The 24,781-nt window shown below is 37.2% G+C and overlaps 2 protein-coding genes across 2 annotated transcripts; one reads left to right on the plus strand and one right to left on the minus strand.

Moving 5' to 3' along the window:
- Nucleotides 1-971: 971 nt before the first annotated feature.
- rtf2 (replication termination factor 2) lies at nt 972-22,803 on the minus strand. The gene is made up of 9 exons (XM_062415553.1): nt 22,659-22,803; nt 21,584-21,678; nt 21,314-21,407; nt 20,453-20,592; nt 18,569-18,647; nt 7,784-7,894; nt 7,340-7,394; nt 2,653-2,727; nt 972-2,122 (listed from the first exon to the last, which is right to left on the minus strand). Exons 1-9 carry the CDS (start codon nt 22,725-22,727, stop codon nt 1,926-1,928), a joined length of 915 nt encoding a protein of 304 aa, XP_062271537.1. The 5' UTR covers nt 22,728-22,803; the 3' UTR covers nt 972-1,925.
- On the plus strand, nt 9,670-16,365 carry gcnt7 (glucosaminyl (N-acetyl) transferase family member 7). Its single transcript, XM_062415550.1, has 5 exons — nt 9,670-10,548; nt 12,566-12,821; nt 13,212-13,953; nt 14,952-15,047; nt 15,520-16,365. Exons 2-5 carry the CDS (start codon nt 12,615-12,617, stop codon nt 15,762-15,764), a joined length of 1,290 nt encoding a protein of 429 aa, XP_062271534.1. The 5' UTR covers nt 9,670-10,548; nt 12,566-12,614; the 3' UTR covers nt 15,765-16,365.
- Nucleotides 22,804-24,781: the final 1,978 nt, after the last annotated feature.

Raw genomic sequence — 24,781 nt, forward strand, 5'->3', positions numbered from 1 at the left:
CAGAGGGTAACATAAGGATGCATCTGCTGCCACCTTGTGGCTTGATCCTGACATTACAACAGCGCTTCTGTAGTATTCTGTTCTTCATTGTTAAAGGTCAATATTTCTTTATATCCTAACTCATACAAACTGTAAAATATACACATAAGCCTATCCAAGTCAAAGCTGCTCTTTTGGCCCATGAATCAGATGTAGGAGTATATGTGTTGCACAATTTGTGACAGATTGGTGTCTGTTATTATGGAGTTATACTATAGGTCAGAGGTTTTCACAGTGGGGGGAGGGCTTCCCCAGGGAGGCTCTGAACAGTTTCAGTGAAAGGAAGTTCAGAGATACAGTAGTTTTGGGGAATGTCACTGTTTGTTCCACTTTCCCAGAGAGTCAGAAACATATAAATGCCTTCAGAAAGACCCTTTTTTATGTATGTGGTGTAGTCTGAAGTATGTCAAACAGCAATATCAGGCTATCTTGGCTGTTGAGTGGGATATGGGATCAAATAACATAATTGTGATCTCATAGCCATTTGGGAATTGAGTGAAACTAATCAACTAAACTGGGGGTGTGGGGTTAGGGTTTTTCTTGGCTTTGTCCAAGGTGAGGCTCACAGTCTCAGACTTTGAAAAGCCCTGCCTTAGATGCTGCCAGCTGGGTGCACCACATAAAAACACACAACACTAAATGGCACAAGAGACTTACACCTTTTACATGTAAACACTTTTATGCTGTGTAATAAGAGCTTTTAATAGTGTGCTTTTGGTCTGAATGTTCCTTTGAAGGGGACAACAGGGAGTTGTTGCTGCTGCCGTCATCACAGGTAATTGTTGCTCTTTCTTGCACATACAGTACAGTATTGTATAACCAAGCTTCAGATTACACACAAATCGCACACAAAGGGCGACTTGTGGATTATACTTGTAAAATCACCTGCACAAATATACAGTGAGTAATTAAAAAAAAATCTGCTTCATACATTAGGATTGAATATAAATTTATTTTTGACATTTGCCCAGTACATGCACACACAAAAAACTGTATGTCCAACCTCAAAAAGAAAGAACACACCTATAACCTTCTTTAAAAAAAAAAACAACAACAAAAAACAACTGACTGTCCAAAGAAAAGTTCAGTTTTGCTATGTTTTGCTATCACATACTGGAAGCTAACATAAAAAAAACAAAAAACATCCAAGGTCCTCCAAAATGTCTATAAAACACTTATAAAGACAGTTGGAAGCATGTTTGGGGGAAAAAATGCAGGTTGTGATGCTCAAGGCTAAGGGAGAGCTAAAAGTATGTCTCCTATCATCATATATTGCACTTGAGCTTGGAAGGGGGAAAAATCATTATATTATGTATTCATTAACAGACAGTAGTTACTGACAAGTGTATCCCAGAAGGAACTGTTTAACAGATTTTTTTCCCATTAAATGAAAGAAATTAAGCTTATCTGACATTACCTTTGTGTCAGTCTCAATCATAAATTAAAAAAAGCTGCACTCTTTCCACTAGGAGTCAGCAGAGTGACACAGACAGTAAAAAAAAACAACAACACCCTGAGCATCAATTCTCAAAGCACCCATGAGTGAGAAGACAGACATGCTGTGGAGAATACATTGGGGAGGAATTAGGTTACAAAACAAAGAGTCTGAACAGCTTGGGGAGCTATTAACAAAATGTCCACAACATGTAAACACTGAGCTACTGGGGACTGAGGAGACAAGTTGGGAATGAGTCCGCACATTGGTGACACTGTTATTAGAAGTCAGTTGGGTAATATCTACGTGTGTACACGTGCATGTGTGCGTACGCGTGTGTGTGTATATCTGTGTTGGAGCTGGTTATGAAGAACACGATTTATCAGTAAGGGCTCTTCTTTAATGGGTCACAATCTAAAAATGGGTGTTCTTTACTGTTAAGTGATAGTAACTAGAAGTGATACGGGGTATGGGTGACCCAGTTGGATGTCTGATCTTTGGTGCGCTTTGCAGAGCTGTGGGTGGTGAACAGGGATTTAAAGACTTCTGAATTATCCGTATTTTCCTGGATGGACCTCTTGGTAGCAGAGCTTGATGAAGACTTGGAGCCTTTAGAGGAGCTGGAGGATCCCGAGGGTCCGGCCACAGCTGGGCGGAAGAATGGAAAACAAAACAAGAGGAAGGAGATAGATGAGAATAAAGAAGAATGAGGCACACAATTAGAAAAATATGAAAGGGGAGGAAAAGAGGCTAAATGAGCACTTGAGCAGTTTGTACAAATATGTAGAAGCTATATTCAAAACCAACCACTTTTAAAGACAAATAATAACAATTATTATATAAATGTACATATTTTGTGTTTTATCTGACACCCAATCAAAACGTATTAACATGCTCACTGGAGTTTAAGGTCCTCACTGAAGACATAACTTGATAACAACTAATCATATGACCTAATAGGTTATCTTTATTTTAAATGATCTGACAAAGTTTCACCCACAAATCATGTGCATTTTGATCAGTTGACTTTCAGTATGACCGTCATGTTATAGGAGGGGCAGACAGCACTCTTCCTTGCAGTGATTCTGGCGGTCAAAAACTAATGCCAAATCCAAATTTAGAGAGATTATGTCGTAACATCAACTGTCTATTTCTAAGGCTAAAGCATGATGAGCTACCTGACTGGCTGCTTTCATCGCCATTTTGTAGCGTGCTGCTCCCTGCTACATCCACTTGTGGAGATTGTGTGTCATCTGCAGGAAGAAATAAGATAGAATATGTTATCAAGACAGAGGCAATGTTTTGTTGAAATTCAACAGCATAAATTAGTTATGATTGGAAAACTGAGGGTACATGATTTTGTATAAATAAATGAAACCTATGAATCGACCACAGCATCAAAAACAATTCATGTAGCTTACTCATATAGTGTTTAAAAACAACCAACGGTAAACGGTTGGCTCTTACACAAAAAAAACGAAATTACAGAAATTAACAAATGACCCAAAAAGACAGATGATGCAGATACCATGACAAAAACACATATTGGCATATCTAAGACTCATTGAAAGCCAGAGAAAACAAGGTGCATATAAAGAAAAGATGTCAGGGGAAATAAAATAACTGTATTATATGGTGGTTTTAATATAGAAATAGTAAAACAATTGATTATAAACGTATTAACTGTATAACCTAAAATAAGCTTTATACAAGCAGGGAGGGGAATGGGTGCACTTTGGCATTGCTGTTTCATTTAAGCTTAAGTTATGACTTCAGTGACACAAATAAAGTGTAGGCGTTGTGCAGACAACACCCTGTTCACTTATGAGGAGAGAGGATGGCACTGTCATCAAATCTCAACAGGGAACCATAATACTGCTCTCCTAAGACACATTACACTCAGGGTCTCTGATCAAGATTCACAGACACAGATCCAGACTGTTAATCCACTCTGCCTGTTTCAATATCTCTTCTTTGTTGCTTAACACTGCCGGTTGTGTTTGAAAAGAATTTATACCAGGGTCAAATTTGACCCGTGTTTGAATTCATTAACAACCACTGAAAAAAGAAATTACCAGCAAGTAAAATGTTTTATCTGCTCAGTGACTTACTTTTCATCCATAACCATAATATATATCTACTTACTTTGATCATTTATATATATTGCTTGTAATGTGATCATATTTACTGATTAAGCAACATTTATTATAAATTTAGCATGCACTCTGTATAAACAACCCATAATTACTACATGGTCAATTTGACCCATACAATAACAGATGTAACTTTTTGGGGAAAGGCATTTTAAAAAAAGAAAAAATCATCAAAATGTGTTTTTGTGTTATTGTAATCTATAGGTGAAAAATACTATGCAACATGCTCAACTCACAATATTGACACAAAATCTGGGTGCTGGCTCTGTAAAGTGGTCATTTCTGAAAAGAAAGACTAGGACAGCACTCCAAATTGACTTTTTGAATTGCCTCTATTTTGGGCAAAACGCCCTTCTTCAGTGTGCCTACTGGCAATTTCACAATGAACAGACACAGGTGGAGATAATTATAGATGTCCACACATGGCACAATAGGTGTATCCCAGCAGAGGGAGCCACTAAACAATTTGTAAAAAATAATAAACAAATAAAGAATATAAAAAATTAAAAAAAACACACACTGTTCCCAACACAATGTTCCCAACACATTAAATCTCATTCAACTCATTAGGGATGAGGGTATCTAGGGAGTGTATCCAGTAAGCCTCCTCCTGAAGAAGGATTGTCTCTGTTGCCACCTGTCCATAGCATATTCATTATCTCAATACCTATATAATGTGGTTCATTCAAGCTGTGGTTATGACTGTTGAAATGCATCACCACCAATGAATTATCACCATGATTATGCTTAAACTCACAAATCCTGGTTTTTAACCTTTATTTTGTTTTTCCAACATAATATAAATTGCGTGGGCATTTGAACAGGCAAACCACATATTTGGTGTTACATTTAATTCTGCCCCTAACCATGACGTCAACACAAGACTTCAGATGGGAAAAATTCCATTAATCATAGAATAATAGTGTACACAATTATGACAAAATGTACACTCATCATCTGTGACAGGAAGTGAGTGGGCCTCTCAGGCAAATGTAACTTCTCAAGGATATTACGTACATTGGAAGATCTATTATAAAAATATCTAGGTGGAGTTGAAATGCACAATTTGAGGGTCACTTTACAATACGTTCCAATATCTATTCACTACTTGTTTAACTGATTTAAATATAGGACTTTAAAGCCAAGTGGACTCTACAGGACTTTTAAAGTCTTTTTAAAATCCTGTCCAAGGAGAGCAGCTCACATCTCACTATTGTCTAATGAGATCCTATTTATAGGGTGCACACTAGATGATTTATGACGGACAGGTAATTATAGGCCTAGTGGGTGGGGTCGCACATCACAGGATTTTTATAGGACTTGTTTACCTCCTCGAGCTGTTACACCATGTTGCCATGGCAAAGCGGAGTGCCTCTACCTGGAATTGTTGTAAACTCATTCATTGGCTGTTGTGTTATTGCACGACCCAAAGACTCCTGACAAAATCAAAACAGTATGGTATGATCCTGCAGTCACAGACGACTTCGAGACTGGATCAGGACAGAAAAGTCTTTGAGCATCTCACACTGCAGGACTGTTCTAGCCAACGGAATTGGGATTTTTTCAAGGTTATAAAGCGACTAGAAAATGAGTCAGGGTTTTGTCTGAGACTTAAAATCAGAGGCAAAAATCCTGTAGTGTACACTTGAACTAATTGGACACCAATGCAAAGCCAGCTCGAGAACTAGGTTTGGGTGGATCAGATCGCTGAACTTGTCGTACCCTGTTCAAATGACTGTTCAGTAATGTACCCTCATATTCCCTGACTTAAAAGCTACTGCTGGTCTTTAGCGTGTGACTCAAGAGAATCATCAGAATTGCAAATGTGTATAATCCTCAGTAACTGACTGTATGGTAAACTTTTTTAATACTGGTGAATGATAACTGCTAAACTGCATTTCTATCATTTCCTTTTTATATACTTAAAGCTGCAGTCGGTAACTTTGAGGAGAGAGAGGACTTAGCGTCGAATTTGAAGAAGTACAACTTTCAGATCCCTCCCCCTCTCTCTCCGCTGCCTCTGCCTCCAAAGTCCCTCCCCCAGAGGAGGCTGACGTGCGTGCAACGGCATGCGACCGTGCTGAGGGGGGAGGGGGGCTGTGTGCGTGAGCAGTGATTGCCAGCTGTCAGACACTCCATCAGACACCATCCTGGATCTGATTGGTTCTTGTTGTCCGGTCGCATTGGATTCTGGCAATTTGCCAATTTGCAGTAGGAGCAATAGATGGGGCTAAATGAGCCTGTTTTTTTTTTTTTAACAGATTACTAGTTTCATGTAATGCTGTCTTTACATAGTGACAGTCTTAGCAAATATGACAAAAAGTTACTTTTATAAGACTTACCAACTGCAGCTTTAAGTGTGTAAACACATTCCCACTTTTTTCACCAAAACAGCCACACACAAAAAAAAGTATGTTTTATGAAAGAATGGAATACTAACTATTTATTCATTGAATTAAAATGTGCTAAATCAGGATAGGTATTGTTACTGGGATATGAGATTTCTTCCTTGTAGATTTTAGGTAGAGTGTAGATCAGATACTGGGTTGTACCATGTAACCATCTTGAACCATATATTTATATCCATCCTCAGTGGTTCGACCTGTTTCAAGTCTTTTTTTTTTTATGTATGGAGACCACAATGGCCCCACCTTTGTCTGCACAGCATATGACAATGTCCTGATCGTTCATCAACTCTGCTCTGCTTTTCTCTCTGACTCAAAGAGATTAGAAGGCAATGGTTTTTTTTTGTCTCCTCTGAGCACACTAGTCCACAACATCTCTTTCAACTAGCGAACAAAAAGTTTCTATTGATGGATTATTTACCTGTGGTGGTGTGTCTATGTATGCGTGTCTACTTTTAGGGACAAATTTCAGACTAAATGCAAGTTAACTGGAGATGGTTTGTCCAATTTAATGCAAAAGATGTGTGCTCAATTGACAAGAATCTTAGGTCAGCGGTTAAGCTAAGAGAGTGGTTAGGTAGATTAAACATGTTGGGGTAAATTTCCAGTAAATAAATGTAGGTTATTGTGTGTATGTATCTGTCTGTCTGTCTGTGTCTATATGTGTATGGTGTACGTGATGTGTGCACTGTGATGTGTGAGACATAAGACATAAAACACAAGCCGCAACCTAAGTACTTCTATTTATCTAGGGCAACAGGAAATGTGTGCATGTTTGTGTGCACGTATGGCGGTATGACGGTTTGTTGAAAAATTTAAAAAATGCCTCTGCTAAGGTAACATTTTTAAAATACACTTTTTAAGAAGAAAACATTTACCTTCAGTGTACACTAGCACAGGTGCTATTATACAAAGCAAATGCCATACAGTATATTTAATGATTTAGATGTTAATATGTAATAGAATAGTAGTAGTTTTGAGATCTGTGTGGCTTGCTACTGCCCATCATCGACCTGTCGCAGCAGAATGAGGGCATGCTACTTTAAAACAGGACTTTGTTTTCCCATCAGTTAAATATTAAAGACACAGGTATTTACTAGAATGTGAGCTTAGTTAAAAGGCATGAAAAGCCCAGCTACTCCACTACAATGCATTCACTACATTATTCAATTGAAGAAACAAAGGTTTTGGCATTTTGTTGGCTGCTTGGTTTTGGTTATGAAAATGTAATATGGAAATTTTAAGTAAAAACTCATTTGTCATCATAAGATTTACAAAACCTTATCCAGGCACACAAACACACAAACCTTTTGATTCCGATGGTGCGGGCACAGTTTCAGCAACTTTGCTCTTCTTTGATTTCTAAAAAAAAAGGTAGAAATGTGTTGATTATAAAATAAACACAAACAAAATCCCTGACGTGACCTTAAACTATTCTAAGACAATAATTTGATTGTAAGTATCAGTTTACAAAAGAATAAAAAGGTATTTATTTTTTGTGGATTGAAATATTATTATAAAGCTAACAGATAACAAACAGGTTTTACGTCCAGATGAAACAGCATTTTGAGATTATCTAACTAAATAGATGCTACATTTATTGTAGAATAGGTGCAACAATATGATCAGGGATTAAAACACATTTTTCATTGTATCTTGACTTTAAAAACCAACCAAAATAGTTTAACTTCCAAACGGAACTCCAGACAACCTCAGTCTTATATTAACTTGAATCTCAACTTAAAACTCACCTTAGATTTGGCTTTGGCCTGCTTCTCTTTCATCCTTTCCCTCAGCTTCCCCACCTCCTCCTTTGTGCCATTGAGCACAACAATGTCCTCATCATGAAACGGGTCCCCACACTTAAGCACACACAACAATTGTGGGAAAGGAGATCAGATTGCATGTACATCTTTAAAAATTGAATGGTAAGAAAAACAAAACAACACTAAACTCTCTTATTCAGACTCAGTGTTGGGAAGTAATTCAATATCATGATCAACAATCAGGGGAATATGCTGTGATAATATGATATGATGATTATATATTTTTTGTTCTGTTGTCAAAAAGAAAGAATGTGAGCAAATTCTAATTAAAATATTGACAAAAATGAACATTGAAGTTTGCGTTATACACATACAAAGAGTTTCCATTGTGATAAATTAAAGCAAACAATGTACTGAATGTCATTTTGATGATTTCATTATCATTATTACTGTTATGATTATTTTCAAACAATTAAGTTAAACACATCAGAGCACATTGATAACATAGTCTTGTTGCTGTCTGATGCATAGTGTGAGATAGTAAATCACATGTTGTATTATTATGGAAACCAACTGTAGCCTCCCATGTAATAAAACTGAACTGTTCCCCTTTGGGAGAATGTTTTAGTTATTTTTAGTTTAGTTTTATTTTTTATTCCTGCTTCCCGAAGCGACTTATTTATAGCACATGCCTGAGAAGTCCATTTTGTGTGTCCAGAGGATTTACCCTTTTTGTAATTCCACTGTCCATTGGCTTGGAGCATACATTTCACAAATACATGTGGAGTTGTTACTTAGTAAGCTTAAAGACCAATAGGCATCATCCAGGCACATCTACTACTCAACATTCAGACGAGTAAGCCTCTTTAAAACCATACAATCTCAAAACATGACGTATGTCTAGGTTAAAAGTCCCAGTCTATGCTTTAGTTGGGTTCAGGTGTATGATGGGGAGGGGGTACTCCTACTTTGACTTGTAAAACAATAGTTTGTTTACCCAGCTTGATGGAAATCTTTAAATTGTTTTAGAAAGTATCTGTGGCAGGGACAGATAGGCTGAAAAGGAAAATAGTCAAATAAATCAGGCTATTTCCATACACGACTGCATACTTTATTTTTCTCCAAGTAGTGAAAAACAAATGCTTACTCATGAACTGTGCTGCACAGTGATGTCTTCTTAACTATAGAAGATTACATTAAAAGGAAAACATCCAAATCACTTCCAACCTTTATTTGCATGCAGAAAATCGAACTCAAAACACAATGAAGCAGGATAATGGAAACAAAGAAAACTAGATAGAAAAACAGCAAGAAACGCATTATCATGAGTGCACGAGCAATGAATGAATACTATAGGCCTATTTTTGTGTTTCTCACAGTTCCTCCTTAAGGTACTAAATCTAGTCCAGTTTTTTGGACAGGTACATTATTGGATATATATTATCATCTGGATGACAGGGTGCCTGAATGAATCCACAGACATATTCTCATGAGGAAATTAGTCCTTAAAAAAAAAAAAGAAATCCCTTTACAGATAAAACTATTTGGTAAGCAAACCTCTCTAATTCATTAGTTTTATAGATGTTAATGCAGCTTTGGCATTTAATTTATTAAGAACAGTTTATTAGATACATTTCACTTACACAGGTTGATCTACATATTTCTAATTCATAATTTAGTGCATGACTGCAAAAACTACAAAACTAACACATGCCTGCTTCATAAAAAGGGAAAGCACAGTCATATTCAAACAGAAATATTAAACCCCTGAGTAACCGGTAGGGGATCTATTGTGTGCCTGTAATGCAGGCTCAGTGGGTGTGGACTCACGGCCATGTGGTCTGTCCAACACAAGAGGGATAAGCTCAGAAGCTGACCAAGCAGCAAACAAACTCTGTGCGTGCTGCTCTGAAGTCAGTCACTCTGCTGTAGCCATTACAACACAGACCAACGCTGTGCTGAGCACCTTATCACCAAGTCAGAGAACAAGTCGACCAACTAAACCAATAAACCCGCCAGTTGACTGGCAACAAGAGGGTGAAGAGGACAGAGAGACGACGCTCTGTGGAGAGACACTGTGGATAATTCAATATGTGCACCCTTAATTGGGTAGATGAGCTGGAATTAAACATATCTGAGAGACGAGGAAGAGAGGAACTTGATTGAGGAACAATAATGGAAAGTAAAAGGACTAAAAAAGAAAGATGCAGTACACCAGTGAGTAGAAAACTGTATGGAGGGAAGAGGATGGAAAGAGAGAGTGGGTGAGGTGTGAGTGTGTTTCTCTGTGTCAGGTCTATGGGTGTAACTGCGTGTGGGTGTAACTGCTGGTAACCAGGCAGGGACGAAACTTGTCTCGTGGGGATGTGGGGGGAGCGACTTAATCAGCAATGAATACAACTAGAGAGAGAGGGGGGGAAAAAAAGCACACACATACGCAAAACAGTCTCACTCGCACTGCCTCGAGCTTAGAGAGCACAGCCTCCAGGTCACTCACCGCCAGAAACAACAATAATCCAATCCTGACAACCAAATTAACTCAAACCTATAACAAAAGACGACTCCTGGTGCTCCTGCTGCTGTTGTTACTGGTGATGGAGCCAACGGAAATTACTTGTGTTCTCCGTGGGACTCAGGATGAATTGATATGAGACACTCGGAGTAGCTGTTTAGATTACAATGAACAGGAAAGCAGCTCATGTTTAATGTTTGACTTCTCTACCAGGACAACAGGCTGAACTTACTAAAAGGTAACAAGCAGACTTTGCTCTCTACATGTACTGTTCTGTGTCTATCTGTGTCTTTTTTTATATACGTTGCATTTACTGTAATATAAGCTTTATATGTTTGATCAGGACAGAATAAATAAATGTGCAAGATTGACATAATTCCAAAATCAATGCTAGAAATGTGAGATTATTATTATCTTAAGTTTTTTTCACAAAATAAAAAAAAGGAAATGCCCAAGTACAAAACCTGAGAGCCAACCCAAGGCAAACCTCCCCTAATTTGCATGTTTGGTGGCTTTGCGTGCTATGAATTGCCAGGGGAAGGGGCTTCTGGGAAGTATCATCTACGAACCGTAGACATTTCCATAGCAGCCGTGCTATGTACATCTGTATCTCTGGTGCTGTTCTCAAGAACAACAGAGCTGTGACTGCAAGGGGTCTCAAGTGAAGAGGCGTCATTGACGTGGGATTAAGACAAGTCCTCAGAGATGTCCAAAGCGTCATTGTTGTAAGATATATTTCTTAACCTATGTACTGTAAGCTTTGTATCACTCGGCTTTTCCACTTTTTCTCATATCTAACTTCTGAGTTGTTGTATCCTGTGCTTTTGTGTTTAATTAGAATCTGCTCACTGTTGAGGAAAGATGCAAACTTTATCACAATATTAAGTCTGAAGTTTTGTTTTAATAAGAAGATCTGACTTGCAAATGCTACCCTCACTGTTACTCAACAGTACCATCTAAAATGCAAAGGGAAAAAAACAGTAAAACTTGGACAGTTGCTGTTGTCCAATATATTCAGAAACTAAAGTGTTTTTTTCCATCCTGTTAAAACGGAGTATTTCCTTGCCGCTTGATCACAGGGGACTGCTGGGTAGTATGGTCTCAAGTGGCCTGAGATAACCTCTTTATCTCAGGGTAGGATGTGTTGTGGTTGGAAACTGATAGAAACTGCCGTACAATTCTGCTGAAATGGCCTTAGAAGGCCTTAAGAAAAGTACTGAATTTGGTATCGTTGATATGGAATATTTGTGTATAGCATTGAATTTCGAAAGAACCCAATACAATATTCATCAAAAGTGGTAGGAAAAATAAAAATGAATACCTCTATACCTAAAATTACTGAGCAGCAACAAACTGATACACTGCATGGTATCATTATTGTTCTCAGATTAATGCCCTTCTCTCACCTACTCTCACATCAGTCTAAAACATTTTGGGTATCCTTATATCTCACAAAAAAAATGTTGTTTACTTAATGCCATCCACTGCACCTTGCAAATGTAGCGCCTGAATAATTGAGCTTTTCAGATGATCTGCAAAGGCTTGTTTGTCTGCATAAATTAGCTCTTTTCTATATATATGACTATCTAACAAAAGATAGCAAACTAAGTTAAAACTAAGCAAGATATGACCAACAAGTGACTGGCATTTTTACTTGATATCAAATTTCTAAGTAATACATTTGATAAGCAGTGTAACAATGAATTGCTTAATTACCTAGTCATTTCAGCACTAGTTCAATTTGTGTGCCTGGCAGGGATGAAATATTTATACTGTAACAAACTTAAATGACTGGATTTAAAAGGTTTATATAATGACAACTTTGAGTCTGTATCTTGCCTAGGGTCGTTGAACCATTTCCTCTCACCGGTTTTGTTTGGATTTGCTTTATTTGCATTTTGGTTGGGGTGTAAAGGTGAGAAAGAGCATCTCTCTGCAGGTGGAAAATATTACACTGCATGATTATAAAAATAACACTATACAAAGACGAGATATAATGCTATATACTTAGGGAATGCTACTATTAAATGTGTTTCACAAAGATGAGCCAGAGACAATAGGTTTCTGGTTGTGCTTGACATCTCAGATAACAGTTATTAATGGACTAAATTTGGTACACTAAACTACATTTCTTGAGCTAAAGGCTGGCTTCATCAATTAGTTCTAACCTACATATTTAACCTTATTTAATATGTCTCATGGGTCCGGGACCCCTTTTTGCAAATTGTTAACCAATCTGGATATCTTTCTTGCAGGAGTTTCATCGGTGGTGGTGCTGTCTTAATACAGTGAAGCAAGGCTATTATGCGCAAGCTTGAGGGGGCAAAATGCAGATTCCTGTTGTGCCTGGGGATTAGTGTTATGGTCTTGTCCGTTTTTTACTTAAGGACCAGAATGCCAACAGAGGCCCTAAGAGTCCCCAAGCCAACTTGCAGGTCCTTTTCCACTGAATGTAAAGCTTTTCTCCCTAACACTGAAGAAGGAAAGGAATGGCACCATCATGACTGCAAGGTATGTTTAATTTTCTTTTTTTGTATCTACTTATTTATAGGAAAGTATATTATTATAAGATTTATACAGAAAATTCTAGATCAAAATTTCCCTCATATGAATTGACATGGTTACTAGGTAGTATTTCCTATGTGGTATTGCTACCCTTATTTGCTTACTCCAACTCTCTTGCTAGTGGAGCTAATAACATTTATATATATTTTTTTAAATGTATACAATAAGAAATGACAAGAATCAAACCAAAACAAACAAATCCATTAGTTGACACTGTTTGATCTGTTGTACCATACAGATTAAATTTGATTCTAGTAAAAAAACAAAACAAACAATGTTTTAAGGGGAACTATTTGTCAATTACAGGTATAGTGTTTTTTTTTTTTCTTTCTACAGGTAGAAAACTATATTCTGAATAGTCATGTGGAGTGCTCAAATTTGACCAGAGACCTTAATTTTATCACAAGACCTCTAAGCCTTGAGGAGAAGGACTACCCTTTAGCATTCATTGTGACTGTGCACAAGGAGCTGGAGCTTTTTGTGCGCCTATTGCGGGCCATTTACATGCCCCAAAATGTCTACTGCATTCATGTAGACGTTAAGGCTCCGTCGGAGTACCAAGCGGCCGTACGGAAACTCGTCAGCTGCTTTGAAAATACTTTCCTCTCCAGCCGCAGCGAAACTGTAACCTACGCTGGGTTTTCCCGCCTGCAGGCAGATTTGAACTGCATGAAGGATTTAGTAAGGTCTGAGATAGGCTGGAGAAAGGTGGTGAATCTGTGTGGACAGGACTTCCCTGTCAAGACCAACCTGGAACTGGTGCAGTACATGCAAAGCAAAGAGTGGAGAGACAGAAACATGACGCCTGGGATCAAGCAGCCGGTGCATATGAGGTACAGGACACAACTCCAGCACAAGGAGATCACTGGGTCTCATGTAACTCTGAAAGGGAAGGGACTGCAAAAAGGTCCTCCTCCACACAATCTGCAGGTGTATTTTGGAACAGCCTACTACGCTCTCACGAGGGCCTTTGTAAACTTTGTTCTGGAAAGTCCAATAGCCTTCGACCTCTTGGAGTGGTCCAAAGACACATTCAGCCCAGACGAGCACTACTGGGTGACACTCAACCACATCAAAGGTAAACTGCCTGGTACTCTGAAAGGTAGTGACTTCTTTTTCAGATCTGTAGGACAAATCCTAGTGAATGAATAATTAATTATTAACTACCCTGAAGTCTAAACAAAAGGAGATCTACAATGAATGCAACAAGGTCATGCAGTACACAGTACACTTGAACTATAACAAACATTTTTTTACACTGGTTCATTGTTTGTGCTCTTATGGCACTGGTCATGATTTCAAGTTTGTATGGGCTGCATCACATAAAACAATGTGACGGTAAGAAAAAAACATCTGTTAAATTCCCTTTTGGGAGGGATGTCAACAGTTTTTTTTTGTGTTGGGCAAAAAATGTTGATTAAGCCAGAGATGAAAAAAAGTCCCTGGTAGCCAAAAAAATATTTAAAAATTGATTCTTGGATTGGTGATACAGTGACCTCTACAGCATGTCTGAGGTGATCACACTGGAGCACTGGTACATTAAGTAAGTGGCATTTATAAATATGTGAAATGTGTTTGTTTGTTTTTTAAAAAGGAAAATAGTGGGGGGGTTAATTATAGAAAAGTGCACTTGGAAAAAAAACACATTTGTTAGTCCCCATCTCAAAGTAACACATTTCCATTTCTTTATCTCACTCCTATGGTGTAAAATAAATTTGAAAATAACAGCTTGCCCACTTATTGATCTGTTTAAAACAGAGTACAAAATTTAAAACTGAGATCATCATAAAAACACTGAAAGAGTGAGAGAAATCTTCTCATTGTCAACTCTATGGTGTATGTACCTAACCTTTACAGACTTGAATTGATTTTGATATTCACGTTATTCATTTTGTTAAAGTTTAAGCTGTTAACTGTCTAAGGGTCTGTTCTGTTTTGTTGTTATGGTTGTCACAGGGCTGTACTTATAGCTGGCAAATTAAAAATGTGATTTAGCATTGCTGGTAGTTAGTAAATGCCTATAATCCAATTTGGTCACATAATAATGATTCATCCTGTCTGATTACATGTTTAAAGAAGCTCCTGGCAGCCACATAGATGGAGGTTGGGCAGGAGACATCCGGGCAATCAAGTGGAGGGATCAAGAAGGACGGATACACAATGGTTGCAAAGGTACATTATAGTACAGCATGTACAATAATAGAGGTAATTTCTTGTGGCCAAACCCTCTACTACAATACATAGTCTATCTCTGTCCTGTGAAATAAAGATGGTCTACAGTTATGTTTGGCTCTTTGGCTCCAGACAGGCTTACAGGACCAATTACTGACTAAAGAAACTTAGGGTTTACAAAACAAAAGATGATAAGAGGACTGACAGGATTTATCTGATATGGTGTGCTCTCAGGTTTAGTCTGTGTTTTTTTTTTCAACCTTCTACAGTGTAAAAATAGAAAAAAAAGACTTTTATATAACAAGAAAATACATGCATCTTTTTAGCAAAACTCACTGAAACGGCACACAAGCCTCACCACATACAGTTCACACACAGTATCATGAAAGTTTAACATTCTGTGGTAAAACAGCACCAGGCCTCAAATCTAATATACCAGTACATGACCATAATTTTTCCTGTAATTTTCTAGGGCATTATGTACGAGACATTTGTATTTATGGAGTGGAAGACCTGCCATGGATCATCAACAGGAACAGCATGTTTGCCAATAAGTTTGAGAGTAGTACTTTTCCCAAGGCGGTGGACTGTCTAGAGCTGTGGCACAGGAGCAAGGTGCTGAGGCAGGCAACTGTTCCCATAGAGCCATCATGGCTGCTGGCCACACAAAGCAACTTCACTAGCAGCGGCTACTACAATGTCAGTGCTAGAGCATGAAATCATGGTTGGTATCCTAAGCAAAAGCTGGGATACAGTACATGCAGCACAGATTGTTTGCACTCATTCGGTTGCTGTAGACACTTAAAAAATGTGGCCAAGAAGACATCGCAGGGAGGATGCACTGCTCACTTTGAACACACTGTACAGACTCCGCTACATGACTACTGTCAACAGGTGTACGTGTCTATTTATGAAAATGTAAGCTGACTGTTGTTTTTGATAATCAGGAAACAATATTTATGCCATTCATTTCAGTTTTAAATGTTACGGCCATTGATGGCCAGATAATATAAGTATCTTTAGAGCAAAGAAAAGCTGTTACCGCATGTTAAAAAGTCAAATGACTCCCATAGAGAAAGCATGTGCATAAATAAAAAGATATTGTGTGACACAACTACACAACACAAAGTATTGAATAAACAATTGAATATTCATTTAATTGAATTTATTATTTAATTGTTTTAATTTAATATTGTTCAGCATGTTGTCTGGTAAAAAAAAACACACTTGTTCATAAAACTGTTGTCCGTTTTTCTTTTGTAATGGATTAGATAGCAGCAGATGCAATAAAATAAAGACAATTAAGAAACAATATCCTTTGCCTTCTTTGCTGGCATTACATCCTACTTTCACATTGTGTTCAACTTTAGACAGCATGATTGAAGAGTTTAGATCTTCTCCCCAGCACGTTTGAGGATGCATCACAGATTTTGGTGTGATACATTTACAGGCTACATTTGTCCAGGGTATAAAACTGGAAGAATATCTAGTGAGTCAAGGACAACCAGACATGCTTTTTCTCTGCACTTACACAGGCTGCATACATTTATTTTTCTGACTGCACAAAAAAACTACTCCACAATTTTGGGACATTTTCCCTGCATTGTTATTGGTAGATCAAGTCAAGAAGTGACTTTCTTAGGCAAGAAGCAGATTGAGTTAACGTCATATTCAGATCACTTATAGCACTGAGGTGAAAAAAACAAGGGGCCGGATGTCCTAGCAGGGCCACACTTCAAGGTGCAGATAGAGGAAACATGAAACAGAATGTCCACTTTGCCAAAAATTACCTGAGTCTACATGATACCAGTCACTGTGAGATCAAATCAGAAGGAGGTACAGACAGCCTAAATGTAACATGCTATGCTAACAGCTATGAACTCAAGAAATTATATGTATAAATTGTGCTAAGCAAAAGTTTTCACAAAAGGAGCATTGTTACTATTTCTTTGGTTTAAGGCCCTATTTCCAGCAAAGTAAAACAACTGATCTGTGCCAAAATATTTCCACTTATATCGAAACAACAAGAGTGATTATATATCATCTTCTATATACAACCTCAAAATAGCCTGTGCATGAGAAATCATAGCTTTAACATTACTAAATTAACAGGTCAGGACCCAAAATGGGTTGTAGGCCTGCATCACTGAGATTCCCATGTGAATCTCAATGGTTCACATCGGGACAGCAATACCAAAATGCCTAGAGACACATGATGAAAACTCGTCAAACATGTGTGATGTTCTCAGCTTAACTGGGGCTGTGAACAGTTCCCACTTTAGACCATGATGACTTAAATAGTGCCAAAAATTAACCACCTATATCTAATAACATAAAATGAGCACTATTTTTTCTTACGTAGCTGAATATTTATGCAGACTACAGTGCTAATGGATCAAGCCCCTTCTGTTTTGCTCTTTTTTAGCACATGCCTATTGCTAGAACTATTTTAGTTGCCACTGTAGTACTTAGAGTTATTACTGTGAGTAAATCTGCCAAACCCTGTTCAACAACTTATGAAGTAAATCTTTGAAAACCTCAGGCTATATGTTTTAGGGGATGTTATGTGAATTGTTTTCAGGATTTTTTGTTTTACAGTGCCACTATCTAACTTAATTTGCTTTTGAACTATCATTCTGGTTAGATATAAAAACTAATAACACCAACTATTAATTCATCTAATTTCTATTATAAACCCATGAGATATTTCAAATTTCCTCCACACATCTGTACAGAGTCTAAACGACACAAATCACTACAGAGCAAACAGGAAGATTCTTAAGCTAAGAGTCTGCCACAGACTGTGTCCTCGAGCATAATGTTTACTGATTTGCAAGGTTCTCTCAATTCCTGACTATAATCTTAAGTACTAACCATCTCTTAAATACCTTTATAGTGTAAAGTTATGTTTTTATTTCAAGTCACAGTTTTTTATAGTTAGCTGATTTCTTTTTTATTCATGTAGCTGCCATACTGTTCATGTTAAAGGGAGCTTTGAAACATCACCCATCAGAGTTTTAACTCACATTCTTATCCATCTCAGCAACAGACTGGAACAAAGCCAATGCCTTTCTGCTAGTGTGTTATCTGCTTTGATATCAAGACTGTATATTTACACAGCATTAGCAATGAGAGATCTCTGTATGTAAATCAAACAAGCAGAATTATTGCCAAACACTGGGAGGTCAGTGATGCAGAGCAGGAACATTTAAAAAAAAGATTCATATATGGAAAATAACTAGTTCATCAAAGAATTCTGATGTATGGTTGTATCTGTTGTAAGTATTATCAATTATAAAAGTTGTTGTAGCATATGTAGCACTGGTTTTATTGGTTAACACAGCTGAGAAAGTAGTACATTATAAGGTAGTTATCGAATATGTGCTTTCCTATGTCTTTCTCATTTTACACTATCCACAGTGAGTTACACATAAATGTATAAATATAAGAAGGGTGGGAAAAAATACATATACTGATTTGAAACAGATTGAGTGGAAAAGAAAGGATGAAATAATGCTCACTTTGTGGCAGATTTCTGTCTTGACCTCCTTCATGGCTCGGTCAGAGAAGACACAACCGCACGTCTGCAGGTAACAGAACCTGAAAATAAAATTCAAAATGTTGTTTTTCTTGAACCTTTTACAGCCTTTTCAGTGTGAACAGCAATACCCTGAGCAAAATGGAGGAAACTGGAAAATGACTCACTTTTGAGGAGCATTTTCAAACAGTTTTAAGTTTAAATCTTTGGATAAAAGTTTCTAACAGATGAGTGCTGTCAAATGTTCTAGCAAGGCAGAACCACCATGAAGATATATATATATATATATACAGGGGTGTAGCACCAAATTCTGGGCCCCCATACATAAGCCTCCTGAAGGGCCCCCCACCCCACCCTAAACCCACCCCCGCCGCCTTCCAAACATACACACTGTAGTCTACCCTTAAGTTGTTTTACTGTGGTTTGTGAATTGTGTTGTTTTCAGTTTGAGCTCACAGTATTGGAGATCACAAGGCCTATTAATGACCCCCACAACTGTTATAATTTACTTCCTAGGTTACTTCAAAAAATTGCTAAGGCTACTGTACAATAATATACAACCACACAAGACTCACCAGTCAGTCAGATTTTACTTTCAAAAGAAATGTAAACAGGTTTCCATAATGCCACACATGGCTTAACATTGCTGTGATGTGATGATGTTAAACTCTGAATCCTTAATAAACAATAAACAGCAAAACAATTCTACATCCAAAAACAGACCATGACTCAATAGTCATTATGACCTCCACTCAAGTCTGCAGTAGAGGAGAATGGAGTAGCTGGTCCACTTTCTGCCACTGTTTCTGAAAGAGACTTTTGATTGAAAAGCTAAGATTTAGATTTGCTAACAGGCAATGGACATTTGCTGTATTATGTGCTAGGTTACTTATGCCATTAACTAGATTTTTAAATTATTATCAGCATCAATATCATCAATAATAACTGCTTAGCATGTTTTAAAATGAGTAGGCTGCTACAATAGTTACAAATAGCATTTTCATAGCAACTGTTATAAGTCTATTTAGCCTAAGAGGGCTATTGATTTTGGTGAGCTTGGATGTGTTAATGTGTTGTCTCCATTCAAAGCAGTCTCACGCATTTCAAGCAGTTCACACACTCTCAAGCCACACCTGACACGCCCCCTCCCCCCCTTCAGCAGATTGGGATGCGATCTCACGCCAATCATGGGAGGTCTGATTAAAACCTGTTATTTCATCTATCATAATGGGCTTTAACATTTGGGCTGAACTAACCTTTCCTTGAAAAAAACGTAAGCATCTGGTTGCCTAGTCTTTGCTTCTTTCCTTCTCCTCTCTACTTCCTCTTATGGCAGCCTAATTTACTCTTTGACACGTTACTGCATAGAGCACTGTGTAGGAATGAGTCGCTTAACAACCATAGACTGTATAACAAGTTATCAACCGTTAGCGAGTCCTACCAGGCGGAATGAACCATTCTGCATTTTTGCAAGGGGGTGCAGGTAGTCTCAGACAGTCTTAATTTGATTAAAGCAACCTTATTATTGAACTTTCATTGCAACTTTGATTTTATTTTAATATTTATGACGTCGTTTTTTATAACTGATATATTTAAACAAAAGCCCAGGGCCCCCCCATGCTTGGGGCCCTGGTACACCATTCCAATTTCTCCCCCCACTTCGATGCCCATGTATATATATATATATATATATATATATATATATATATATATATATATATATATATATATATATATATGCACAGATCAAACACATGCAGATGAGTTTAATTTACTGGCATATGACCAAAGCTGATATTTAAGACAAATAAAGAATAATTATTATTTATGATTTTGAGGCTGAGGACCGTATACTTGTTATTATTACCTGTGTTTGCCATTCATCTCCAACCCAACAACAGGGCAAATGAACATGCCACAGTTGATGTCCTCATATCTGTCTCCTTTTGTATTTCTTCTCTCTCCCTCCCACTCAGGATTATCAGTCAAGTTGAGCTCCTTTATATCCTACAGAGGTAGCAGAAAAATAAACATGCACAAAATTACACCTGGAACCAACATAAATTCAATAATGTCACAAATATATAACCAAACACACTTGCATTTAACCAAGTTCTCCTATGTGTCTTAATGCATTGCTAATTGACTAGTTATTTGCATTGGCATCTGTTCCTATATGAAGCCATGAATGGAGACTGGAAATTACATCATATCATTACTGTATTGGACCTCTGGATCCCATCGTACAAGATCCAATGACTGGTTTAAACTCTGAGTGTCGAGAGTTCGGACTGAACTTAGCAGATCTGCCTTTGGCTTTAGTGCCTCAGACTCATGGAATACCCTGCAGGATACACTGAAACTAAATATCCTAGTGTCCATGGGTCAGTTTACGACCCCGGTGACCAAACAGGTCACCACAAAATTATGTGATTGTTTGCAATTATTATGTTATTATATTCTGATTATCGTTGTTGTTTGTTTTTTTCCTTTTGGAAATTGTTCTTAAATTGTTTTAATAATATTGTAATTATTACAATACTGTAATTTTTTAAAATAATTTTTATTACTCAATGACACTGTAAATGAGTAACAACTGGAGTTTAAATAAAGCTTGAATGAATGAATGACTTTAGAAATAGGATTATATAATAATATATAACAAAGTAAAGTAAATTAAATGATCTGTAAATGTTAATACGAGTATGAAACTTCAGTGTTAATATACCTTGATCCCACGGATGTGTGTTACAGCCTCAACATTGGGTCTCTCAGCAGCCTTATCCAGAAGGTATTCAATGATGGCACCTTTATTATAGAGCCTGCAACAAAACATTTATCTGACTTTAAGTACACAGTATATTTAAGTCTTTAACACAGGACTGTAACTCAGACAACATGTTCACACTTTCACTTCATCAAGCGGCTCCATCTCCACACTTCCAAATTTAAAATTTAACCCTGGTTATCAGTGAGCAAACAGAAACACATCTCTTACCTTCCCAGGTCACAGGAAACAATGGGGCGTCTGAGTTTCTCCTGGCTCAAGGCGCAGTGCTTCCATTTTGCAGCCAACTCAGCACTTTTATCAACCTGAATACATTGGCAAGCATACAACAATATATCACACATTAATATTCAAACACCACATGTTTTAAGAAGAATGTAAGTGTTTTGGTTTAAGGGAAAAGTTAAGGGAAACAAAGAAATTGATATCTGGAGGCAGATACTTTTTAAAACACAGCTTGAAAAAAAAAAAGAGCACTTTCACAGTTTTCCCCACCCATACAGACCACAATAGACCAGGTCCATATCAAAGCCTGCCATATGCTTTGTCATAATATCGTAGTTATTTATCAGGACCTGGTCTACTGAGGTCTAGATGGGGGGAAGCAATGAAATCTCCTTTTGTGTGTGTTTTCACATGCAAAGTAGAGGTTTCACCAATCTGAAAGAGCATCTAAAGAGCAGTAAGGTTTTTGACATGTCTAACACTTATTGATAAGTAGAAGTGGTGAAAAAAATGGAAATAATATTGTGTTTCTTTTATATTCTGTCTTGCACGCATTTTAAGTGTTATGTAAATCACTTTGAATTGCCTTGTTGTTGAAATGTGCTATACAAATGTTTTTACCTTTGCCTAAATGAAACGTGCTACCTAAATCTACGCTGACGTTTTGACCAGGACAGAAATACATTTTTTTTTATCTCTAGAGACGCACTGTTCCACTACATGAAGATTAAATGACATTACTTAAGCTACCTAAATGTTTAAGACACATTAAACTATCGTAACTATCTATTTAAAAAGCTAACATTAGCCTACCATGCTAATGTAACAACACAACACAAGACAAATCCTAGCAGTCATTAGTTACAGTGATCTGCTCATCTATCTTTATAATTATCACTAATATTTAAAAAAAAGACTTGATGGAATGTCTTTTGTATTTCCAAGACAGATAATTGTGATGTTATAATGTTATCCTGCTACCTAATACCTGACAATTAGCAACCTGACAACTTTTGTCAACGTCGCCATTAATAATAGATTTAAAACAAGCGTAACGTACCTTCTCCACTTTTTTGGGCCCCTTCACCAACTCATGTCTTTTAGGAATGGTCCCACCGTCACATCCCATCTTTGAAAGTTGACTTGAGAAGTTTGATCACGACCTCTTAGCTGACTGTGGACAAAGCTACAAGCTACTCACAGGCAGGAAGTTACCAGGTTGTAAATAAACAACGAGACGAGTTGTGTGAGTAATCTTTGATATCGCCATCTAGTGGCTGAAATAGTGAAATCCTCTTGGTGTGTTCTGTAGTTTCAGCCACAGTGTGGAGGCATCACTCCAAATATAGTTTACTAGGTTTTGTTCAGCAGGCAGCCTGTGAGGAACTGTCAAATATAATAGCAGGGTTAGGAAGGTTACTTTGGTAATGCTTGTACATATTACTAGTTACCCTGTTTAAAATGTAATGAGTATTGTAACTATTTCAATTACTTAATCAAAGTAATGTAAGTCTGACATGGGCTTAATTGGTACTGTGACACCATTTAAGCCCATGTGTGCTCCAAGTAAGCCCACATAATTATTTATTAACAAATAATTAAAAATGTTGTTTTCAAAGAATTAAAAACAGCAATATATGAATTCAATAACATGTTAAATATTAAAAAATTAGAAGAAAAAAAAAATCACTCCTGAGCAAAAATCTTAAAGGTCTGACTTCATATGTAACTTAAAATCATCAACATTTTCACAAGTAACTGTAATTTAATCACACATTTTTTCTCAGTATCTGTAACAGATTACAGTTACATTTATTTTGTAATTAAATTACGTAACACTGTTACATGTAACTAGTTACTCCCCAACACTGTATAATAGGAACCATGTAACAATGTACCCTTAAGTGTGAAATGTTTGGAAAAATGTGGACAACCATTAAGTAACTAATTACTAAGAAGTTTATGAGTTGTACACTAAATTAAAGCTTTTGTTATGTTTTTTTATGACAAATTATTTTTTAGTCTTTCACACCATTCTCAGCACATGCGTACGCTATGTTTATATAATTGAAATACTTATAAATGCAAGATAAGAAAAAAGTATCATAAAGTGAGAAGGGAACAAAGTAAAGAGAGTAATGTTTTGGTATTGTAGACAACATCATACCACAAACATAAGCCCTTTTAGATAAACTTGTGGTAAACATTATTATGGTGTTAGCATTCTCACAAATGAAACAAAATAAAAAATGCTACATGCACCAAAAACTACATCTTATACCATTGTTGTTGTACATGTAAACATGAAAACACTGCTGCACATGGATGACTTCACTCTTTTACTGCTCATCTAGCTATTAGACATTTTGCAGTCAGCCATTAAACCCAGAACTAGTAAGTGACATTAGTCTGGCTTTCAGGCCTGTTGTCAGAGTGGTCTAAAGATGAAAGTTTCCTTGGAAGATAGTTCAATGAGTGCTAATGAGATCTGTTTCCTGTGCCTTGCAGGCAGCAGATTAGTTTACTATCGATGGTGCTGTCCAAGAGCGACCATTAGTTTGGGGAATACCTCAGTGGAGACATCTCTGGCGTCATGACTGATAATCTATGTGGAAAAGAAGACTGAATAAAAACACAGCATTGGACTTCATTTTGGCTGAGAAAATAGATTTCCACCTCGCTAGCGACACACAGGCAGCTATGAATGTGGTTCACAGAATTTTAAGAATTTCACAAATACAAACATTTCTCCATTTTTCCTGTTTTGGTCGATTGGTTCTTCCAGTAATTTATAAATTGTGTTATGTGTCTTATTGAATTTCCCCCCTTTCTCACACAGCGCTAAATGTTTAGTATGGATTTTCATTAGAGGCAATGGAGTGAAAGCTCTGTTAGCAAACTATCTTTGAGAGAGTGAAGCACCCCAGGCTGATAGTGCAAACCAACACCTCAGGAACACACAATGCACAATGGCCACTGGACAAAAGAAGACTAGAACAATGGTCTTTTATACATGTCTTGCTTTTTTTTACTGCTTTCAAAACTGCAGAGCCACATAGAGTTGTTTTCCATAGTTTTGTGGCTTATACTTGATGCACTAAATCATAAAAACTTTCAACAAAGCTCTCTTCATAGAAACGTTACTACAGTCTTAGTGGTAAGGGACACTTTGTTTTATTTTGT

Source organism: Scomber scombrus, chromosome 3, assembly GCF_963691925.1.
Source record: "Scomber scombrus chromosome 3, fScoSco1.1, whole genome shotgun sequence".
NCBI lineage: Eukaryota > Metazoa > Chordata > Actinopteri > Scombriformes > Scombridae > Scomber > Scomber scombrus.

Bases quoted from the DNA above. Each gene is read 5' to 3' on its own strand.
- rtf2 (XM_062415553.1), bottom strand. From the start codon at position 22,727: ATGGGATGTGACGGTGGGACCATTCCTAAAAGACATGAGTTGGTGAAG. The intron at 20,593-21,313 runs GTATATTAACAC...CTACCTCTGTAG, and splicing joins CACACATCCGTGGGATCAAG to GATATAAAGGAGCTCAACTT. The intron at 2,123-2,652 runs GTAGCTCATCAT...TCTTCCGCCCAG, and splicing joins CGATGAAAGCAGCCAGTCAG to CTGTGGCCGGACCCTCGGGA.
- gcnt7 (XM_062415550.1), top strand. From the start codon at position 12,615: ATGCGCAAGCTTGAGGGGGCAAAATGCAGATTCCTGTTGTGCCTGGGG. The intron at 12,822-13,211 runs GTATGTTTAATT...TTCTTTCTACAG, and splicing joins GGCACCATCATGACTGCAAG to GTAGAAAACTATATTCTGAA. The intron at 15,048-15,519 runs GTACATTATAGT...GTAATTTTCTAG, and splicing joins GATACACAATGGTTGCAAAG to GGCATTATGTACGAGACATT.